Raw genomic sequence first — 16,490 nt, forward strand, 5'->3', positions numbered from 1 at the left:
TATAACTAACTTCACTGTGAATTATATCATCTCACTAATACTCAGATAATAATCAAGAATTCAGAGAAATTTAGACGAAGTAATAGGAAAGTTGAAACTCTTATCCTATATAATAGAAGGTTACAGATAAAAGAAAATATTAGCTTAACTGACAGCTATATCCATTATTAAATAGATACATAGATTATCTTCTCACTATGATAATGTCTTCTCTGAAGAAGAGATATTGAAAATTATTAGACATAAAAATTTAATGTGAGAATCATCCATATTATTAAGAATACAGTAGTCTATGATTGCCAATACTCTCTTGTGTACGAATATAGATTGATTACTGTTTTAATCAAAACAAAGCATTGCGCTTAGGCTATTAGAGGAGAATGATATAGAACCTCATGTTCTCGGTTCGGTTTGTTTATGGGGTTTGACGGTTTCTAACGCGTCTCACTTTGAAAACCAAGGAAAGACAACGAGGGGAAGACAAGGCATATGCAATGGGACTTGGGCAACAATCCACGTTTAATCATTTCTAGATATTCTAGCTCAAGGGAAAAAAAATATGTATCATTGGCTCCCGAACGCCTCGCTCCACAAGGTTGCCCGTATTATCCCTAATTCAAATAACGTAAATGCCCATGCTACGTGCGGGTGGTGTAGCAGGCAAGCAGACGGTAGATGGCGACAATCCCCGGCCAAAACGATTCCTTGCGCCGAGACTTCCTTTCACACAAGTGAAAGAGAACAGAATAAAATATACGAATGAAATAGAAGACTGCGCTGGAAAGCAGGTAGCAATCGAAAATCTTCCCAGACAAAAACCTCTTGTAAACCACAATAGTCGATTATTGACATTTTGGTGAATAAAAGATTTTTTAGGCATCATAATAAAACGGGTTCGCGGCTGGAGAGTTAGATTCACTCTGACTGGAGAGGCCAAAACTGGCATTGCTCACGTTGGCCCGTGGGGCAAAATCTGAATACCGATGTCTCGAATATTGACTGGAGCTAAGTTGTAGGTGTGGGCGCTTTGCGGGACGAGGAGGTTCCTCCTCTTCATCGTCGCTTATAGTCAAGTCAATGACCTGGCTAGCTGGTCGTTTATTATTTGGTGTTGGCCAAGAGGCAGACTGAGTGGATGAAAGTTCCCCAGCCTGTGCTGGTGGGGTGCGGTGAAGGGTCATTGCGGTAGACGGCTCCTGTTTTAGGGAGACTACTCGTGAATCTTGGATTTCTATTAAATCATCATCCCTGCCATCGGTTGCGGGGGATGGGTCTCCGCCCGGTGTCAGATTGTCACCGTCTCTTGATATATGCCACGTGCCGTCTGGGTCAACTGTAACTTGATCAAGGCTCGGCGGTGTCGACCTCAGTATAATATCGACGTATCTAATTGCGTTAGTTAGAGGTAAATAGTGGATGAGTTTGAATCCTTTGAGAAATACTAATGGCTTACTGGTCGATTTGCAGTGCTTCGAAGTTCGTTGCTTTGTTGCACACAGGACACGTCCACGTCGGAGCCTGCTCTTGCAATTGTAGAAACGATGTCGCATCGAAGCACTGGTTATGTAAACAAATCGTAGACCTGCAGGGAACCGCTATTCGAAGGGTTGATAGGGGGCATTTTAATGACATTACGGTAGAAGTCGCAACAATGTCGGCATCTTCGGCTTTGCTTTTCACTAATATTGTTTTGTCAGATATGATTGAGCAGTTCGTGGTACATCCATAATCCGAGAACCTCTTACTTTCACGTATAACTTGCTCAGCCGATATTGTTTTGCGATCTCGTAATCGGTTCACCAACTCCTCCACTGAACGTTTTCGAACAAGGTATATAACTACAAAGTATTTCTACACATAGAAAATTAGTTCAACGAGCCAAAGTAACACATATAGTGATGGGCCAGGCCTGATGAGTAGTTGTTTATGGCTTGCCTTCTGTGTAAGTGCGTATGTCATAACGACGTGGTTAGCATAGCCAGCCTTCTTTCGGATGAAACCGGTAATGTCTGCAGGCCGCGTTGAACCAGGCTTGTTCTTCAGCCCTCGTAAGTTTGCCTTAACGTCGTCTAGGTTCGCCTTGAGCTCAACTTGGTGAGGGAAAGTAATGTCACTTTTGGTATACTGAGTGAGGCCGCTATCTACTGCACAGTAAACCATCACGCGCCAAGATGGGTCATTTTGCAGCCGGGCTGCATTCATCGCTGAAAGGACAACTTTTAGATTTACGCTATCTCGCGTACTTTCCCTGACTGCAAAGATTTTAGTCATTTGCCGTGCAAAGCATTCTGAGAGCATCTAGAGCTCACCTTTGCATTCTACCACTGGTGTCAACGGTTCTAGTATAGAATAAAAAGGGCTGTCCTTAAACCTAAGTCGACCTAGGAATGCAATTAGTTCAAAACCAAGTATACATGACCTATGGGAAAGCATACCATCAGGAAAGGAATGACTTGGAGTCATTGGGAGTGAAAAGGTGGACACTGGTTGCTGCGCATATGTGGACAGTGCAGATTGAGGCTGTTGGTAGGTAGCAGGAGACTGTGAAGGAGTGGATGGCGGTGGATGTTGAGCTGTAGCATAGATGAATTCTTTCAGTAGATTATATCTATCGTTTTGCCCCGAACGAAAGCATTGTTCAAGTCCTGGGGGAATCCAATGTCAGTACTGCTTGCTGCCCTTGCGGCTAGAGGGTTTGAGACTTACGGCCAATTATTCGTTCTTGTAAAACGGCCTTAACACCCGAGACTGCAAGGCCCTCATATCGCAGTATGTCCTTTAGTTGGGCATTTAATAACGACTTCACCAGAGCTATAACCCGTTGCAAGTCTGCCATATCCTGTCCTGTTGAAGCCATTTCGAGAATTCGTCGACTCTAGGCTAACGGCTACGAAGAGGAGGTGACATAGAAGGGGCCGAGTTTGCTAGGTACAAAGGCGGGAGGATACATTTGCGAATAAAGTTACAATAAAGGTCGGTAGGACAGAGCGAAGTGAATCTATGAATCTGGCTGCCGCCTCTCAAAATATCGTCGCGTTGTTGCCGCCTCCGGCGAAGATGATAGCTCGGATGAAATTATTTAGCGACGGTGACCTCACTCTGCGGGCGGCTGCTGACATAAGCCGATTCAGGCCAGGCCAGCCCACCCACCCCAGGGAGAATTTTCAAGTCGATTGCTTCCCTCACCAAACCAAGAAGAACTTAAAGAAGAGAGGGATTAAGCTTCCAATCACCATTATAGTCATTGACTGCTGTTGCAACGCATATTCAGCGAGGATACCCTGCCCTTCAGGCCCCTTCTGCGGTTTGTTGCGCGACCAGTGTATACCTGAAAAGCCGTCCCCTCCACATCACCTCTCCACGCCTTGGATTCGAGTTGATATAAGGAACTTCCCAAAATGGCTAAAGGTCTCCGCTCCACCGTTATGAAGCGCAATAAGGCGAAGCTGCGTGCCGAAGTGTTTGGCCCAGTTGTTGATAGGAGGACTGAAAGGCTTTCAGCAAAACTTCAAGAGCTGGTAGCCAAGCCAAAAGAAGTGAATATGAATGATGCAGGTATGGAACTAGCCCGCTTAAGTTTTCTCTTACATGCGTTGTAATCTAACATCTGTATCCCAGATAAACTCGATGTGAGCAAGGAAGGAGAAATCGATGAGGGAAAAGGTGCGCTCGCATCGCAGTCTCTGCTATTTTAAAGCAGACTACAATTCACAATCCTCCTCCCTGACCGGCCATTCATAATCCTAGCAAAGATGCTGACCTTTGATTTCATGATTTTACAGAAATGGATATTGATGAACAACCGGAAGCAGCTAAGCAACCTGCTGGAAATACCGGACGAATCCAGAAAAGAGTTCGACGGAAGACACGGCCCTCGATTACATTTGCAGCACACCCTCAGAAGGCGAAGAGACTCAGCAAGCGGAAGTGAGGGATATCGCCTCATTGATGACTGAGTTTGTTGTCTTGCCTCGCATGATACCCGATGCTCTATCTAAAAGTCATGGTCACTGTTTGGACTCGGCGTACTAGGAGTGCTATATTGAAATTGGGCATGCCCACTGGCGTTTGCGGATTGTCTGGCTACGTTCCTATATGTTAAATTATCCTCAAATAATAATAGAACTGTTATAGACCTAGATTCTTTGCACATTGGAAGTAATTCTTATAAAAGGCCAAAAACAGAAGGATATAGATGAAAGGTAAAAAATTTCTCCAATTAATAAATAATCTGAGGATAATCTATAAAAGGAGGAGCTTGTAGATAATCGGTGTACACAGCACATGCTAACTAGATCCAATTTTCAATGGTGGTCGTTGACTTTTTCATCATCATATTTGAATATTATTTTTCCTGGTCTTTCTTGGCTCGCGTTGTTTTCTCGCGCCAATCGCCAGTCGAACATCCCAAAAGCCAGACAGAATACTATATAAGCAAGAAAACAACAACCAGACCGAGCAATGGAGAATCAGAGGCATATGAGGGCGAAATCTTCATCAATTTTTCTTGAATTTTTGTTCTTCAAGTAACTGCTGATTCGTCCTTGGAAAACATCATGGCACCAAAATGGCCCTGTTACCTTGCAAACCTGTTGTTCCCCTTGGCCATTCTACTATTCGCCAGCGGCTTTTTCCCCTATAAACCTTTTATTCCCGGTCTCGCGATGTCTTATGGAGAATCGGGGGACATTCGATCATCTGCGCCCTTTGACAGAGTCATATTCATGGTAGTGGACGCACTAAGGAGGTAAATTCGGTCTCCGATATTTTGCTTGGTAGACAGATTTCTCATTGCCGATTCTGAACATACAGTGATTTCGTATATTCAAATCAGTCAGGCTTTACATTTACTCAAGGGTCAGTAGCATAATATATATCCGAATTTGCGGTATATTTTTACACCTCGTCCTAACCGTCCCATAGGTTGATCAAAGATGGAGCGGCATTCCCATTTACTGCCCATGCAGGTGCCCCTACGGTCACAATGCCGCGGGTCAAAGCTATCACGACAGGCTCGGTGCCTTCGTTTTTAGACGTGATTCTTAACCTTGCAGAATCTGATACGTCTTCAACGCTCGTCTATCAGGATACGTGGCTTGCCCAGTTGAGAGCTCGACCTGGTGGGCGCCTAGTCATGTATGGAGATGATACATGGTTAAAATTGTTCCCGGGGTTTTTTGACAGGCACGATGGCACAACGAGTTTTTTTGTATCGGTTAGTACAATCCCACGATTTTCGACGGAATCTCATATATTTAGGAAGCCAAAACGCTGAGGTCTTAGGTTAGGATTTTGTTGAAGTGGATAATAATGTCACTCGTCATGTTCCGGAGGAGCTTATGATGGAGGACTGGTCTGCAATGATCTTGCATTACCTTGGTTTGGACCACATTGGCCATAAATCAGGTCCAAATAGGTAAGGCCTCTGGCAATTTCGGCTTCCTTGAATCAACTTCTAATATAGAGCTAGCGCCCATATGCTCCCCAAGCAAAAGGAAATGGACTCGGTTGTTAGGGAAATATATAACGCTATGGAGAGCCAGGAACATCTTGCGTCTACTCTCCTCGTATTATGTGGTGATCATGGTATGAATGATGCTGGGAACCATGGCGGCGCGTCTCCAGGGGAAACTTCGCCAGCTCTCGTGTTCATATCCCCGAAAATCCGACAAATACGGAATCAAGGTCACTCCCTTGAACCACCTTCAGGGCACTTCAAGTACTATCAGTTAGTCGAACAGTCTGACATCGCTCCTACTCTAGCTGGATTGCTCGGGTTTCCTATTCCACTCAACAGCCTAGGAGCCTTTATACCAGGATTTCTGCCTATGTGGAAAAACGGTACGTTAAAAAATAAAAAAAAAAAAAAAAACGGCTTTTCGCAACAATATTTAAAATGAATGTATACTGAGGTTGATCTAGGATTTGAAAGACTTAAAATTCTTATGGAGAATGCTAGGCAAATTCGTAACGTTGTTAAGACGACGTTCCCGGCCTATGAATTTAGCTATTCTTTCAAAACAGATCTATGCACCCCTACACCAAACACGGAACTTGCTTCGCTTGAATGCAATTGGCAAAAGGCATGGCAGTTGGCCAGTGCAGCCCTGGATCATGGTGATCATTCCAAGGAAGTTGAGAATGCTCTTCTCGCCTTTTGCAGATCTTCTCAAGACGTGATGAGTAGTGCGGCAAGTAATTACAAAATGGAAAGGCTCCACATTGGGATTTTCCTTGCTGCCCTGGCGGTCATACTATCCAGTATTGCGTCCCTTGGTGTCATGACAGGTGCTAGAACATTTGGTCTTTTCATTTCCATAGGCTACGGCATCATGATGTTCGGAAGCAGCTATGTGGAAGAGGAGCAACAATTTTGGTACTGGATTCTCAGCGGTTGGACATTCTATCTCTACGCAAGGCCTTACATTCAAAGAAGGGGAAAAGACAGCGATGGCGATGGTGGGAGAGCATCGCCTAAATCTGTTCAGATTTGGGCTTGTTTAATCTTTGCTATTTCATCGCGAATTATGCGACGATGGAATCAAACGGGTCAGAAATTTGCTGCAGAACCTGATATAGCAAGAACGTTCTTCCCGAACCATACGAATATTCTTTGGATACTGATTCTCCTAACATACACTGATATCTGCCAAAAAATGTTGCGACGTACAACTTCAGCCGGAGCCGCATCATTCTCGCGACTTTTCTTCCCTATCTTAGCCAGCTTTGCATTTTTGTTTAAGCTCACCTTTACTTCTGCCGATTCCCCAGAACTCCTCCAAGAGACCTTAATATTAAACCAGCTGATAGAAAGCGTCTCTGGGGTTTCCGTTATCACCCAGGCCAGGATCGTGCTCACCGGCATTGCCATAGCCCTGGCGTACGTGATATATACAGAAATCCAACGGAAACGAGCGCTCAAAGAATTCCTCCTCAAAATCCGCAACCAGCATGATGCCCGCCTCCCAAAAATGCTGAATAGCACTCTCACAAGCGTCAGGGTCTCAGGAGATCTCCACGACATTGTGAGCCTTTTCCTCGTCACTCAATCAAGATCAACTAATATCCCACTGTACCTCATTCTCCGCCTTCAGCATTGGGCCCTCTCCTCCATGAAGCTGTCTGGTGATGAAATAACTATCACCTCACTAATACTGCAATACGCAACATTTTTCGCTATGGGCGGCTCCAACTCAATCGCCTCTGTCGACCTCTCAAATGCCTACAATGGCATCGGTGATTATAACGTCGTCCTCGTCGGTATCCTGACATTTATAGGCAACTGGGCCGGCCCTATTTGGTGGGTTTTCTCGACAAACTCGCTGTTCATCGGCGATGACGGATGCACTTCGGCTGTCAATCGCCGCCGTCATGGTAATCATTTGGCACTGCTTACCTTCTTCGTCACGATGAGCCTGTTGGCGGTAATGGTGGCCTGCACCGTGCTGCGGACTCATCTCTTCATATGGACGGTTTTCTCCCCAAAGTTTTTGTATATCATGGCTTGGAGTTTAGTACAGCATCTGGCTGTCAATCTTCTCCTTGGACATGTCATATTCGTGTCGATTTGTTAGATAAAAATTTTATCAGCCATGTATAGAGAATACATGCATGTAGAGATTATATATAGTTTTGGAAATACAAATATCTTACTGGTATCATACAGAATAGAAAGCAAAATAAAATAAAATAATCACAAAACGCCATTGTCCTGCCCCTGAATACCCCGATCCCAAAGAAGAAGAAAATTCCAATCGTCCTACATTACAATCCCCCAAAGATATCATCAATCGCATCCCTCTGCTTTTGCTTTCGCTTCGTCTTAAGTTTCTTCCTCTTCTGCCGCTCTTCCCCTTCCCCGTCCTCCTCATCCACACCCAACTGCGACAGTGGACTTTCCCGCTTCAACTTCTTCACCATGCCCGCCTTCCGCTCTTCCCCAGCAGCATCTAAAATCAGGGGACTTTTTCCCCCCTTTTTTTCTTTGAGTCCACTGGCGTCCCCATTCTCCTTCCCTCCTCTGTTCTCACCACTAGCCGCAGAATCCACCACCAAGCCGGGGAGGTAAAGCGATCTCTTCACCACCTCCCCAACATCAACATCAACACTCTCCTCGTGATTGGCGGGTACAACGGCTGTGGTAGCAGTGGTAGTGGTAGAGGTCAAAGTTACGCCGGTTCCAGTATTGGCGTCGGGCTCCGTTTGATATCTCTCTCCCGATGCGACTGTCTTTGCAGCTTGAGCTAGAACCGCGAGAAGGACGACGCCCAGAGCGGAGAATTGTGTATCCGCAACGACGGTAGAGAAGGCGCTGTTGTAGGGTGTTAGGAAGTAATAATGGTCTTTTTTCAAAAATGCTTCGAGGGGATATAAATATGCAGAAAACACAGGGAAAGACGGGGCTTATAACTTGAAATGAAAAGCATTCGGGTCGGAAATACAAAAGGAGAAACCAGAGCTGAAGTCATTAAGAGAGTCACACTGACAGACTCCAATAGGACACACTCCCTCATTTTGAAAAGTGCAAACAATGGAGAATCATAAGGAAACAAACAAGCACGAAATGAAGGGAAAAAAAAAAAAAAAAAGCCACTTCAAACTCACACGTAACACCTCGGCACAACAAAGACATGCATATATCGCATCATCTCGAGCACTTTGGCACGGAAGCCACCGTCCTCATCACCATCCCCTTCATCCCACTCCCATTCCCACCTCCTAACGGCCCCAAGTAATGCGCTCATCGACCGCTTTAGCATCGCCAGCCATTTCCACCATTTCGTGCCGTGGTGCTGATTCTTGTTACGGTGGTAGAGGAGGTGGAGGGTTATGTGGATAGATTTGAGAGTGGAGGATTGGGGGAGCCCCTTTTGCTTTTTTTTGTGGGTTGGAGGCATTTTTCTTTTTTTTTCTTTTTTTCTTTTGCTTTGTTTTTGTTTTGGGAAATGTACGAGGTAGCTTGTTACTTTCCTTTATATTGAGAATGACACTTTTTTTTTTCTTTCTTTTTTAATCAGGGAGAGGTATTGCTGGTTTTCTTGCTATCTTTTTTTTTAAAATTTCTCCTCTCTCATTAGAGGAGGATGAGAGCCAAGTTCGCTCGCTTTTTAATGTTCTCCGTGCCTCCCGGGCATGTGTGAACAACGGTTGACTTGGTTACATTCATCGGGTTTGGTGTAAATGGTCGAGGGAGGTTGCCGCTAAGCTTTTTTTAGGCGCGAAGGTTTGAAAATTAGAATGGAAACTTTAACTATCCGACCTCGCTTACTGTCTGTTTAGTTTTAACTATTGGCCCGTCAAACGCGAAGGAAACTGCTAAATACATACAACTGAAAGCTTCACTAATACAGCCGTGGCCTCCCCACTTCCTTCCCTTGAGAGCTGAGTTTGATACCGCTACAACATGCTATTTATGTGGGACTTAGAGATGGTATGATCCCCATTTAATTCCACGCTGCTATTTGGCAACAAAAAACCTCCAAGGGACTCCACAAGGGAGGGGGAAATTTTTCGGATAAAAGATCCATCCGTGTCTGTGTAGTTAAAACTACAATACATACATGAGACTAAAAGTACATGGGTAAAGGAGGGAAGATCGCCTAAGAAGTGAGAGAAGGTCGTGGGCAAGAAAGGTAAAAAATCAAAATCAAACTTAGAGAAGAAAAAGATCCACCTCTTATCTGTCCCATTTTTAAGGTAGATTAATTAGTCGTTCCCCACTTCGAGCGTGTCGTCTCAAACCCAGAAACTCGTCGAGCAAAGGAATAGAAATAACACAGCCGAGCAGAACATGCGAACAAGCATGAGCACGAGCAAGCATAATCGAAAGGAGTAAAGAAAACACAAAAAAGGTAAATAAAAGCCCAACTCAACTAAGTTCCATTCCAGCAACCAACAAAACCCAACAACACACGCCTGAGCTCCTTTTCTGAAAAAGGATCAAACCAAACCAAACAACTTGCCTGTCGATTGATGGGTTCTACCCAATCCCAAATTTGAGTAATGGGTACACAGAGCAAGATGGATAAAAGAGGGCTCTTTCCTTTTTTTTTCTTTTTTTTTTTTCCCCCATGCCTGTCGATCAGGCATTGATTGAATTGGCCTTCCATCACTCTCCTTTCTTTTTCCCTTTCTTTCTCTCTCTCGCTTCCGGAAAATTTTTCTTGAAGACTATTCCTTTCACAACCAAACAGTGGCATTCGGGTTCGAGAGAGGACAGGAGGGAGGAGAGCGGGTATGAATATGACACAAAAGGAAAAGGGAGAAACTGAAGAATTAAGTTACCGAGCGACCAGCCATACACAGCGCAAATTCAGACAACACACCCTGCTGGTGCTGAAGGGTGGTGAGGAAGGGAAGATATTATCGGAATCCAGTGGAAGGGCAAAACAAGAAATAAACACAAAAACCCCATTCGAAGCAGGCAAAAAAGGACAAAAAGAGCGAAAATGGATACTTTCCTTTCTTTCCTTGGCCAATCGATACCCACTCGCACACCCGCAAGTACGCAGAAAACGGCCCTCCATCCCTTCTCCTATTTTTCAAGAAGCCCGAGCGCCAACACCACCATCAGCACCAGAAACAGGGCCCTCATAACACGGAGACATCACCATCATCGGTAGCATTACACCACCGTTCCCGTTTCCATTCAACGCGCCACGTCTAGGCGTGAAGGAGCTGGAGGAGCGGACGTAATACGCCTCACGCTCAGCGGCGGTGGTCCCGCGGTCGAACTGGGAGCGACGACGACGCTGCTCGTCGCGATATTGCTGGCCAACACGTGGCGCGAAGAGGCCTGGGATTCATTTGTGTTAGTGCAAATGCTGCTTTCTATACATATGGGGGGAAAAGGATGGGGAGCTTTTGTATGGGGAGAAAGGAGCCACGGGATGAATACATACCGACATGCTCTGCGTTTTCGACGCTACGACGCATTTTTGACGGGTTGTCTGGGCCTGGGAAACGATCCTCGGATCCAGCCAGGGGTCCAGTGCCGGTGTGGAAAATCTGAAGAGCGAACGGGATCAGTTATTTATCCCTCTTCTAGAGAAGCTTCTACGGAGGGTTCTTACCTTTGGGCGGAAGGAGGGATGCTCAAGCATTACGGAACTATTGCGGAATTTTTGGACCAGGCAGTCCTTTCCTTGGATAGCTAAATGGTGAAAACATCAGCGTACACGGAACTTCCCGCGGAACCAAATGAAAAGAATAGCGAAAGGAATAAGGAAAGAAAGGATTTAACTTACTGGCGTAGGATATTTCCGCAATTTTATCGCTGTTGAAGCAATTCCTTTTTGAATCAATTAGCATCATAGTTGGCTTCGCCACTATCCAAGTTACGGATTAACACATACCATGTATGACCCGCACGAGCTTTGGCAAACTAGAATGGAGGGAAAAGTAAGTGCGCTTATACGGATACGAGAATGGAAGATAGAGCCCTACATCGATGATATCAATTGGCTAATTATGGAATGTTAGCATGGATGCAAATCGAGCTCATTGAGGGTGATATACTCACATCCTCGAAATTGATGAACGCATAGCCGACACTATATACGAAAATGTGCATCAGAACATAAACTACGAAGTTATGGGGGAAGAAGGCATGCGTGTCATTTGGTAACTAACTTGCAGTTATTTGCGAAATCTGCGACAACATTGTAAGTACTGGGAATACAACTAAGATTCGGGGAGAGATAAGCTTACCAATACGCAGATACATGAAATCGTATTTACCATGGCTAGTTTCGTCGACGATTTCCTTAAGCATGGCCTAGGGCAATATGTTAATATACACTGATATCTACCACAAACGGAGTATGGAATCCGTACGTACCTGATCAATCTTGTTTGGAATATTGCGAAGCATAATCTGGTAATGAAAGTCAGCAATCGACGAAAAAGCAAGAGACAAGACGAAACCAACTGTAGTGCGGACATCGACACCACAGCGGATGCGTTCGATGTCGACGAAGTTCTGATTGTTAGAGCGAGGATCACTATGGCGACTAAGTTCATGGCGAGGACGGAACCCAAAGTTATCGTCAGCCTTTGGCATCCAACCCATAGTTGCTACATGGTCATCAATCGGAATGATAGAGCGGCCAGTAGGGCTAAGTTCATGGTATGGACTAGAATGCATGTGAGTCATGGATCGACGACTGTATGGCCGCTTGTTCGACACATCAGATGAAGAGAAGAAGTCTCTGGATTCGAAAGATCCATGGCGAGGAGTTTGTGGCTCTGCCATGTCTGGTCTGTGGAGTTTAAGCTCCAGAACGCATTCCTAAGGATGAAATTTTTTAGCGAACAGCGCAATGCTATGGCGAGGGAAGAGAACTACTTACGTCCACAGATGTTCCGTTCAAAGTCGAAACGACATTATCAGCAGCACGAGTATCGAAGAACTCGATCAAAAACTCATCAACGTTTCCTTGGGTATTTGGCATGCCATGGAAAGCTTTGATATCGCCAAAAGTCTCCAAGAGATCCTTGAACGAGTGCGACACAACACGCGCATCCAAGGATGGGTTAGAGCTGTCATAAAAAACAGAGGCAAAAACTTGGCCTTCGAAATCGGAAACCAGACCAGCATTGGCCGGGTCAAACTTCTGGGCATACTCCCTTGCAGTCAAGGAGCGGATGCGCCATTCAGGATGAAGACGTCTAACTTTTTCGGAGGCATTTTTGGCATCACGAATGTCAGTAAACCCCACATAGATGCACCCGGCAGAGCTGAGTTCCGTGAACACAGGGCCCTTGAGAGTCCCGAATTCGCGACGCTATTAGGGGAATTGCCATTAGTGGCCATCTGTACACTAGGTTCTCAAGATGATATCTACAGAAACATTCACTTACGTTGAAAATCTCAGCAAGAGTGAGATAGGGGAGGTTTGCTGGGACACCGTCTATAGCGAAAGCACGGTTGCGATTTTCGCCGTCGAACTTCCCTAGATGGGCAAACATCATGGGAAGCGGGCTTTTCACCAACTTTGCTTTCCCGATGGGGCCAAAACCCGAGAGGCGTAGGTTTGAGCGCGTCCCAAAGACATCACTAGCATCAGGAGAGGCATCAGGCTCTGAAGTGGCAGCTAAGTAGCCTTTAGCCATGGGCTGTGGCTGTTGATCTCCATGGAAAGCCGAACGGGCAGAAAATCCAAAAGGATTAATGCTGAACCCAGACGGGGTGAAGCTGGAGGCAGTGGGAGAAAGCTGGGCGCGACCAGCAGAAGATGGGGTGGACAAGAAGGGGTCTTGACCCTGATGATGGCCCAGTCCATTATTACTAGACAGGGCGTGTTAACAAGCTTTTTTCTCCTCCCTTTGTTTTTTTAACCAAGGAGAGCGATAACACGTCTACTTACATGGAATAGAAAGGACGGTGACTATCGTCAGGAGGACCACAGAAAGCCCTTCCGGCCTCGAAGCGGGACTTCAGACGGAGGTCTTCAGGGGAGAAGGCAGTAAGCTTTGTCTCAGGGGAGCCGTTGCGAGAGGCAGCCTCATCTGAGGAGCGAGGGCTGCTTGCAATAGCAGAAGATCCGTTGCCTCTCATTTTTGCTTGGAGAGCGAGATTTATCAAGCAAATCAAAGAGATGATGAACAAGGATGGTTTTGTGATTTCAAAAAAGGCCTTTCTTGCTTGAAGGGCTTGTTGTGGGCTTTTGAGTGTCTATGATGAGTTCGGTGAGAAGACGAAGAGGAGTGAGTTGCTACGATGAAGAAATCAAGTGGAAGCGAAGGATATAAGAGGAGAAACTGAAGCAGGGCAAGAAAACGCACGTGGAGGATCCAGCTAGCGAGAGAGAGAGAGAGCGAATACTGAGGAGCGAGCTTGTCTTGTCGGTATTGCTGTTGGAAGAGAAGGTTGGAAAGATATACGATGATAAAATCGTGTAGATGGAAAAGAGATATATCTAAGAGATATGTCGAGGAAGCTATATGAAAGACTTGGGGGCGGGGGGGATAGAGATGAGCAGCGGATGGGCGAGAAAGGGGGAGAAGAGAAAAAAGAGCGGGAAAGATCAGGAAACAAAACAGAAAGGCTGGGGAGATAGATGGAAACAGGGCATCAGACAGCCAAATAGACAGCCAGAAGAGGGGATGAGAGGAGGTTGGGATGGGAACAAGTGAATATACACGCCAATAAAGTGATGAAAGATAAACAGGAGGAAGAGAAGAATCAGGAGAATCAGAAGGGATAAGAAGGAATAAGAAGAGCTGTGAGCAAGTTGTGAGCAGTTGTGAGGGGGAAATCGGGTGAGCATCCAGCAACTTTGGAATGACGAACACAGGAGGAGGCTCTGTGAGGTAGGGTCTGCAGGGACACACCAGCACGGCAACCCAGCCACAATTGGCTACAATCGGGCGGCAGAGAGGGGGAAACAGCCTGTGGGGAGGGAGAGAGACGGACATCCACCAGCCTTGGAACCCTCAAAAGAGGGAAATGGAGGGGAAGACGCCGGAAGAGGATGAGACCATCAAGAGGGCGACCAGGAAAGGAAAAAAGCGGGGTTATGATGAAGAGACGAGGAGCGAGGTATATATATAGATATAGATATATGATATATATATATATATATAGAATATCTATCTGCATATGAGTGAATACAGAACATGCAGTGAATAGAACTGGGTATGGATAGATAGTTAGTTATCTGATACTCAGTCAGAGAGCAAGAAGATCTTGATATCTTCCAAGATCAGAATTCTTCACTTATATACTAACTTAGCTGAAGAGAAAAGATGTACAGTTCACAAGTCTCTCCTCACACAGTAGAACAGGAGAAGAAGAGAATGATTTATACAGTGAGATAATACATGCACTCATGCACTCATGCACTCATGGAGATAGAACAATCACAGATAGCAAGAGGACAGAAAAATCTTGATGCTGGCAGCAAACAGCATCATAAAGAAGAAGCATTTCATCTAGTATTCCAAAGCAGCCCTGGATTCCAGATTCCTTTGGGGATCTTTTTAGCCAGAACCCGGACATACAGACGGCGGGGAGCAAGTACTATATGCCGAGTGGAAATAAAGGGGGTATATATAACGCGCGACAAAGCCAACCCACCACGGATAAGAAAACATCGGGAGTATTCTATCTTTGACTACTATTGACGATATAGTAGTAGCTAGACCATTTTACCTAGTTTGAAAAGCAAACCAAGTAGAAAAACTAGGATCGATGTCATATATATTTTATTTTATATATGAGAGCCGGCATACTTCTGTGGCGTGTCAGCGTCTTTTATTCTGCCGCCTGTTGCGCTAACTATGCCATGTCATTGGTGCGGAGCTATTATCTGCACCTCACCGCCCAACAGAGGCCACCTACAAGCGGCGGATCAGATAGATAGGCATCATCATCAACAATGGGCTATCATATCAGGCCATGAAACTCCAATAATATATTACACCTGGTAGCGCAGCTCGGCGCCTGTATGGATACCCCTTTTTGCTTACTTTTTGTCAATTCCTTATTTGATTGCTTCATCATGATTTAATGACCATAATAAACTCCACTTTGCATACCGATACCTCCGCCCTCCCGAAGTTATTCCGCAGCCATGCCTGCCGCAATCCCCTCACATAGAGACCCCTCTTATATTCTCAATCAGGTGCGTATACACTATTATAAACTCCACACCTAGTTAAAAAAGTAAATTCCTAACTAACATTTCCTACTTCCGCTACCATGTAATAATTAATATATATAGATCGTTATCTCTCCCTCAGACACCGACTACCTAGACCAACTCATCCCCTCTATCCGCGAATACAGCCGTGGGAACAAAACTTCCCAGCTCCTCCAATCTCTCTCCAAATTTGCCAATGACCGTGAATCAGACATCGAGAAAGCCTGCAACTCCAGCCACCAGGAGTTCGTCGCCTCCGTGAACCAACTGCTCCGCGTCCGCGAAGGCACCGTCAACTTGACCTCGGAAATCCTAGACCTCAACCAATCCATACAGGCAAGCACGGAGAGGCTAGCAGAGCAGAAGAAAGCCCTCGTGGAATCTCGCAGCCATAGGCAAAATATCGATGAGACGTCGCGCGCGTTACAAGATTGTCTCGAGGTGCTGCGCCTGGCGAATCAAGTCAATGAACTGCTAGCGAAGAAGAACCACTATGCCGCCCTGCGGGCACTTGACGAGCTGCAGAACGTCCACTTGAGGAGCGTCACGCAGCATAAAATCGCAGAGATGATCCAGCGATCCGTACCGACCACGCAAAAGGCGATTGCGGAGGCGGTCATGGCTGACCTGAACACATGGCTGTACCGTATTCGGGAAATGTCGCAATACCTCGGGGAGATTGCTCTGTACCATACCGACCTGCGCAAGTCCAGGCTGAAGGAACGCGCAGAGCTCAACCCATATTTCCGCCAGTTCCGGCTGAATTCGGCCATTGAGTTGGTCTCGGATGAGCATGAAGAATTTGATCTGCTGCAGAATGATGACTTGCAGTGATTCACGCCGCTG

The 16,490-nt window shown here is 45.7% G+C and overlaps 6 protein-coding genes across 7 annotated transcripts; 3 read left to right on the forward strand and 3 right to left on the reverse strand.

Moving 5' to 3' along the window:
• Positions 1 to 234: 234 nt before the first annotated feature.
• BDBG_09426 (SUMO ligase SizA) lies at positions 235 to 3,057 on the reverse strand. The gene is made up of 7 exons (XM_031724004.1): positions 2,707 to 3,057; positions 2,436 to 2,645; positions 2,310 to 2,381; positions 1,936 to 2,252; positions 1,746 to 1,851; positions 1,454 to 1,679; positions 235 to 1,386 (listed from the first exon to the last, which is right to left on the reverse strand). Exons 1-7 carry the CDS (start codon positions 2,855 to 2,857, stop codon positions 873 to 875), a joined length of 1,596 nt encoding a protein of 531 aa, XP_031581397.1. The 5' UTR covers positions 2,858 to 3,057; the 3' UTR covers positions 235 to 872.
• Positions 3,058 to 3,168: 111 nt separating this feature from the next.
• BDBG_09427 (uncharacterized protein) lies at positions 3,169 to 4,349 on the forward strand. Its single transcript, XM_002620201.2, has 3 exons — positions 3,169 to 3,555; positions 3,619 to 3,663; positions 3,783 to 4,349. Exons 1-3 carry the CDS (start codon positions 3,399 to 3,401, stop codon positions 3,929 to 3,931), a joined length of 351 nt encoding a protein of 116 aa, XP_002620247.1. The 5' UTR covers positions 3,169 to 3,398; the 3' UTR covers positions 3,932 to 4,349.
• A 9-nt stretch (positions 4,350 to 4,358) lies between these two features.
• Positions 4,359 to 7,712, forward strand: BDBG_09428 (transferase). The gene is made up of 6 exons (XM_031724005.1): positions 4,359 to 4,747; positions 4,813 to 4,857; positions 4,924 to 5,215; positions 5,289 to 5,416; positions 5,471 to 5,841; positions 5,923 to 7,712. Exons 1-6 carry the CDS (start codon positions 4,557 to 4,559, stop codon positions 7,572 to 7,574), a joined length of 2,679 nt encoding a protein of 892 aa, XP_031581398.1. The 5' UTR covers positions 4,359 to 4,556; the 3' UTR covers positions 7,575 to 7,712.
• BDBG_09429 (uncharacterized protein) lies at positions 7,428 to 9,182 on the reverse strand. Its single transcript, XM_002620203.2, has 2 exons — positions 8,605 to 9,182; positions 7,428 to 8,311 (listed from the first exon to the last, which is right to left on the reverse strand). The coding sequence occupies exons 1-2, from the start codon at positions 8,895 to 8,897 to the stop codon at positions 7,765 to 7,767; spliced, it is 840 nt and encodes a 279-aa protein (XP_002620249.1). The 5' UTR covers positions 8,898 to 9,182; the 3' UTR covers positions 7,428 to 7,764.
• Positions 9,183 to 9,258: 76 nt separating this feature from the next.
• On the reverse strand, positions 9,259 to 14,549 carry BDBG_09430. 2 transcript variants are annotated; one of them, XM_031724006.1, is made up of 14 exons: positions 13,368 to 14,532; positions 12,862 to 13,288; positions 12,351 to 12,785; positions 11,930 to 12,289; positions 11,840 to 11,875; positions 11,710 to 11,776; positions 11,632 to 11,650; positions 11,522 to 11,552; positions 11,446 to 11,463; positions 11,355 to 11,383; positions 11,247 to 11,290; positions 11,073 to 11,152; positions 10,902 to 11,007; positions 9,347 to 10,795 (listed from the first exon to the last, which is right to left on the reverse strand). In XM_031724006.1, exons 1-14 carry the CDS (start codon positions 13,556 to 13,558, stop codon positions 10,542 to 10,544), a joined length of 2,097 nt encoding a protein of 698 aa, XP_031581399.1. In that variant the 5' UTR covers positions 13,559 to 14,532; the 3' UTR covers positions 9,347 to 10,541. The 2 variants fall into 2 exon arrangements, with proteins under 2 accessions (XP_031581400.1, XP_031581399.1); XM_031724007.1 differs by having other exon boundaries at positions 9,259 to 10,795; positions 11,073 to 11,290; positions 11,355 to 11,463; positions 13,368 to 14,549.
• A 1,026-nt stretch (positions 14,550 to 15,575) lies between these two features.
• BDBG_18004 (uncharacterized protein) lies at positions 15,576 to 16,478 on the forward strand (the record flags this gene model as incomplete). Its single annotated transcript, XM_031725602.1, has 2 exons — positions 15,576 to 15,626; positions 15,726 to 16,478. The coding sequence occupies 2 exons, from the start codon at positions 15,576 to 15,578 to the stop codon at positions 16,476 to 16,478; spliced, it is 804 nt and encodes a 267-aa protein (XP_031581401.1).
• Between the last annotated feature and the right edge of the window lie 12 nt (positions 16,479 to 16,490).

The sequence above is a fragment of the Blastomyces gilchristii genome (assembly GCF_000003855.2).
Source record: "Blastomyces gilchristii SLH14081 genomic scaffold supercont1.41, whole genome shotgun sequence".
Classification (NCBI taxonomy): Eukaryota; Fungi; Ascomycota; class Eurotiomycetes; order Onygenales; family Ajellomycetaceae; genus Blastomyces; species Blastomyces gilchristii.

What these genes read in the sequence shown, in the direction of transcription:
- BDBG_09426 (XM_031724004.1), bottom strand. Translation starts at nt 2,857, where the DNA reads ATGGCTTCAACAGGACAGGATATGGCAGACTTGCAACGGGTTATAGCT. An exon ending in ACCAGTGGTAGAATGCAAAG is followed by an intron (nt 2,253 to 2,309) that starts GTGAGCTCTAGA and finishes AAATCTTTGCAG; the next exon opens with TCAGGGAAAGTACGCGAGAT. An exon ending in CATACGCACTTACACAGAAG is followed by an intron (nt 1,852 to 1,935) that starts GCAAGCCATAAA and finishes TTCTATGTGTAG; the next exon opens with AAATACTTTGTAGTTATATA.
- BDBG_09428 (XM_031724005.1), top strand. Translation starts at nt 4,557, where the DNA reads ATGGCACCAAAATGGCCCTGTTACCTTGCAAACCTGTTGTTCCCCTTG. An exon ending in GGCTTTACATTTACTCAAGG is followed by an intron (nt 4,858 to 4,923) that starts GTCAGTAGCATA and finishes ACCGTCCCATAG; the next exon opens with GTTGATCAAAGATGGAGCGG. An exon ending in TCTGCCTATGTGGAAAAACG is followed by an intron (nt 5,842 to 5,922) that starts GTACGTTAAAAA and finishes AGGTTGATCTAG; the next exon opens with GATTTGAAAGACTTAAAATT.
- BDBG_09429 (XM_002620203.2), bottom strand. Translation starts at nt 8,897, where the DNA reads ATGCCTCCAACCCACAAAAAAAAGCAAAAGGGGCTCCCCCAATCCTCC. An exon ending in GTTGTGCCGAGGTGTTACGT is followed by an intron (nt 8,312 to 8,604) that starts GTGAGTTTGAAG and finishes ACCCTACAACAG; the next exon opens with CGCCTTCTCTACCGTCGTTG.
- BDBG_09430 (XM_031724006.1), bottom strand. Translation starts at nt 13,558, where the DNA reads ATGAGAGGCAACGGATCTTCTGCTATTGCAAGCAGCCCTCGCTCCTCA. An exon ending in GCTCGTGCGGGTCATACATG is followed by an intron (nt 11,291 to 11,354) that starts GTATGTGTTAAT and finishes TGATTCAAAAAG; the next exon opens with GAATTGCTTCAACAGCGATA. An exon ending in ATCCCTCCTTCCGCCCAAAG is followed by an intron (nt 11,008 to 11,072) that starts GTAAGAACCCTC and finishes TTCGCTCTTCAG; the next exon opens with ATTTTCCACACCGGCACTGG.
- BDBG_09427 (XM_002620201.2), top strand. Translation starts at nt 3,399, where the DNA reads ATGGCTAAAGGTCTCCGCTCCACCGTTATGAAGCGCAATAAGGCGAAG. An exon ending in AGTGAATATGAATGATGCAG is followed by an intron (nt 3,556 to 3,618) that starts GTATGGAACTAG and finishes TCTGTATCCCAG; the next exon opens with ATAAACTCGATGTGAGCAAG. An exon ending in AGAAATCGATGAGGGAAAAG is followed by an intron (nt 3,664 to 3,782) that starts GTGCGCTCGCAT and finishes ATGATTTTACAG; the next exon opens with AAATGGATATTGATGAACAA.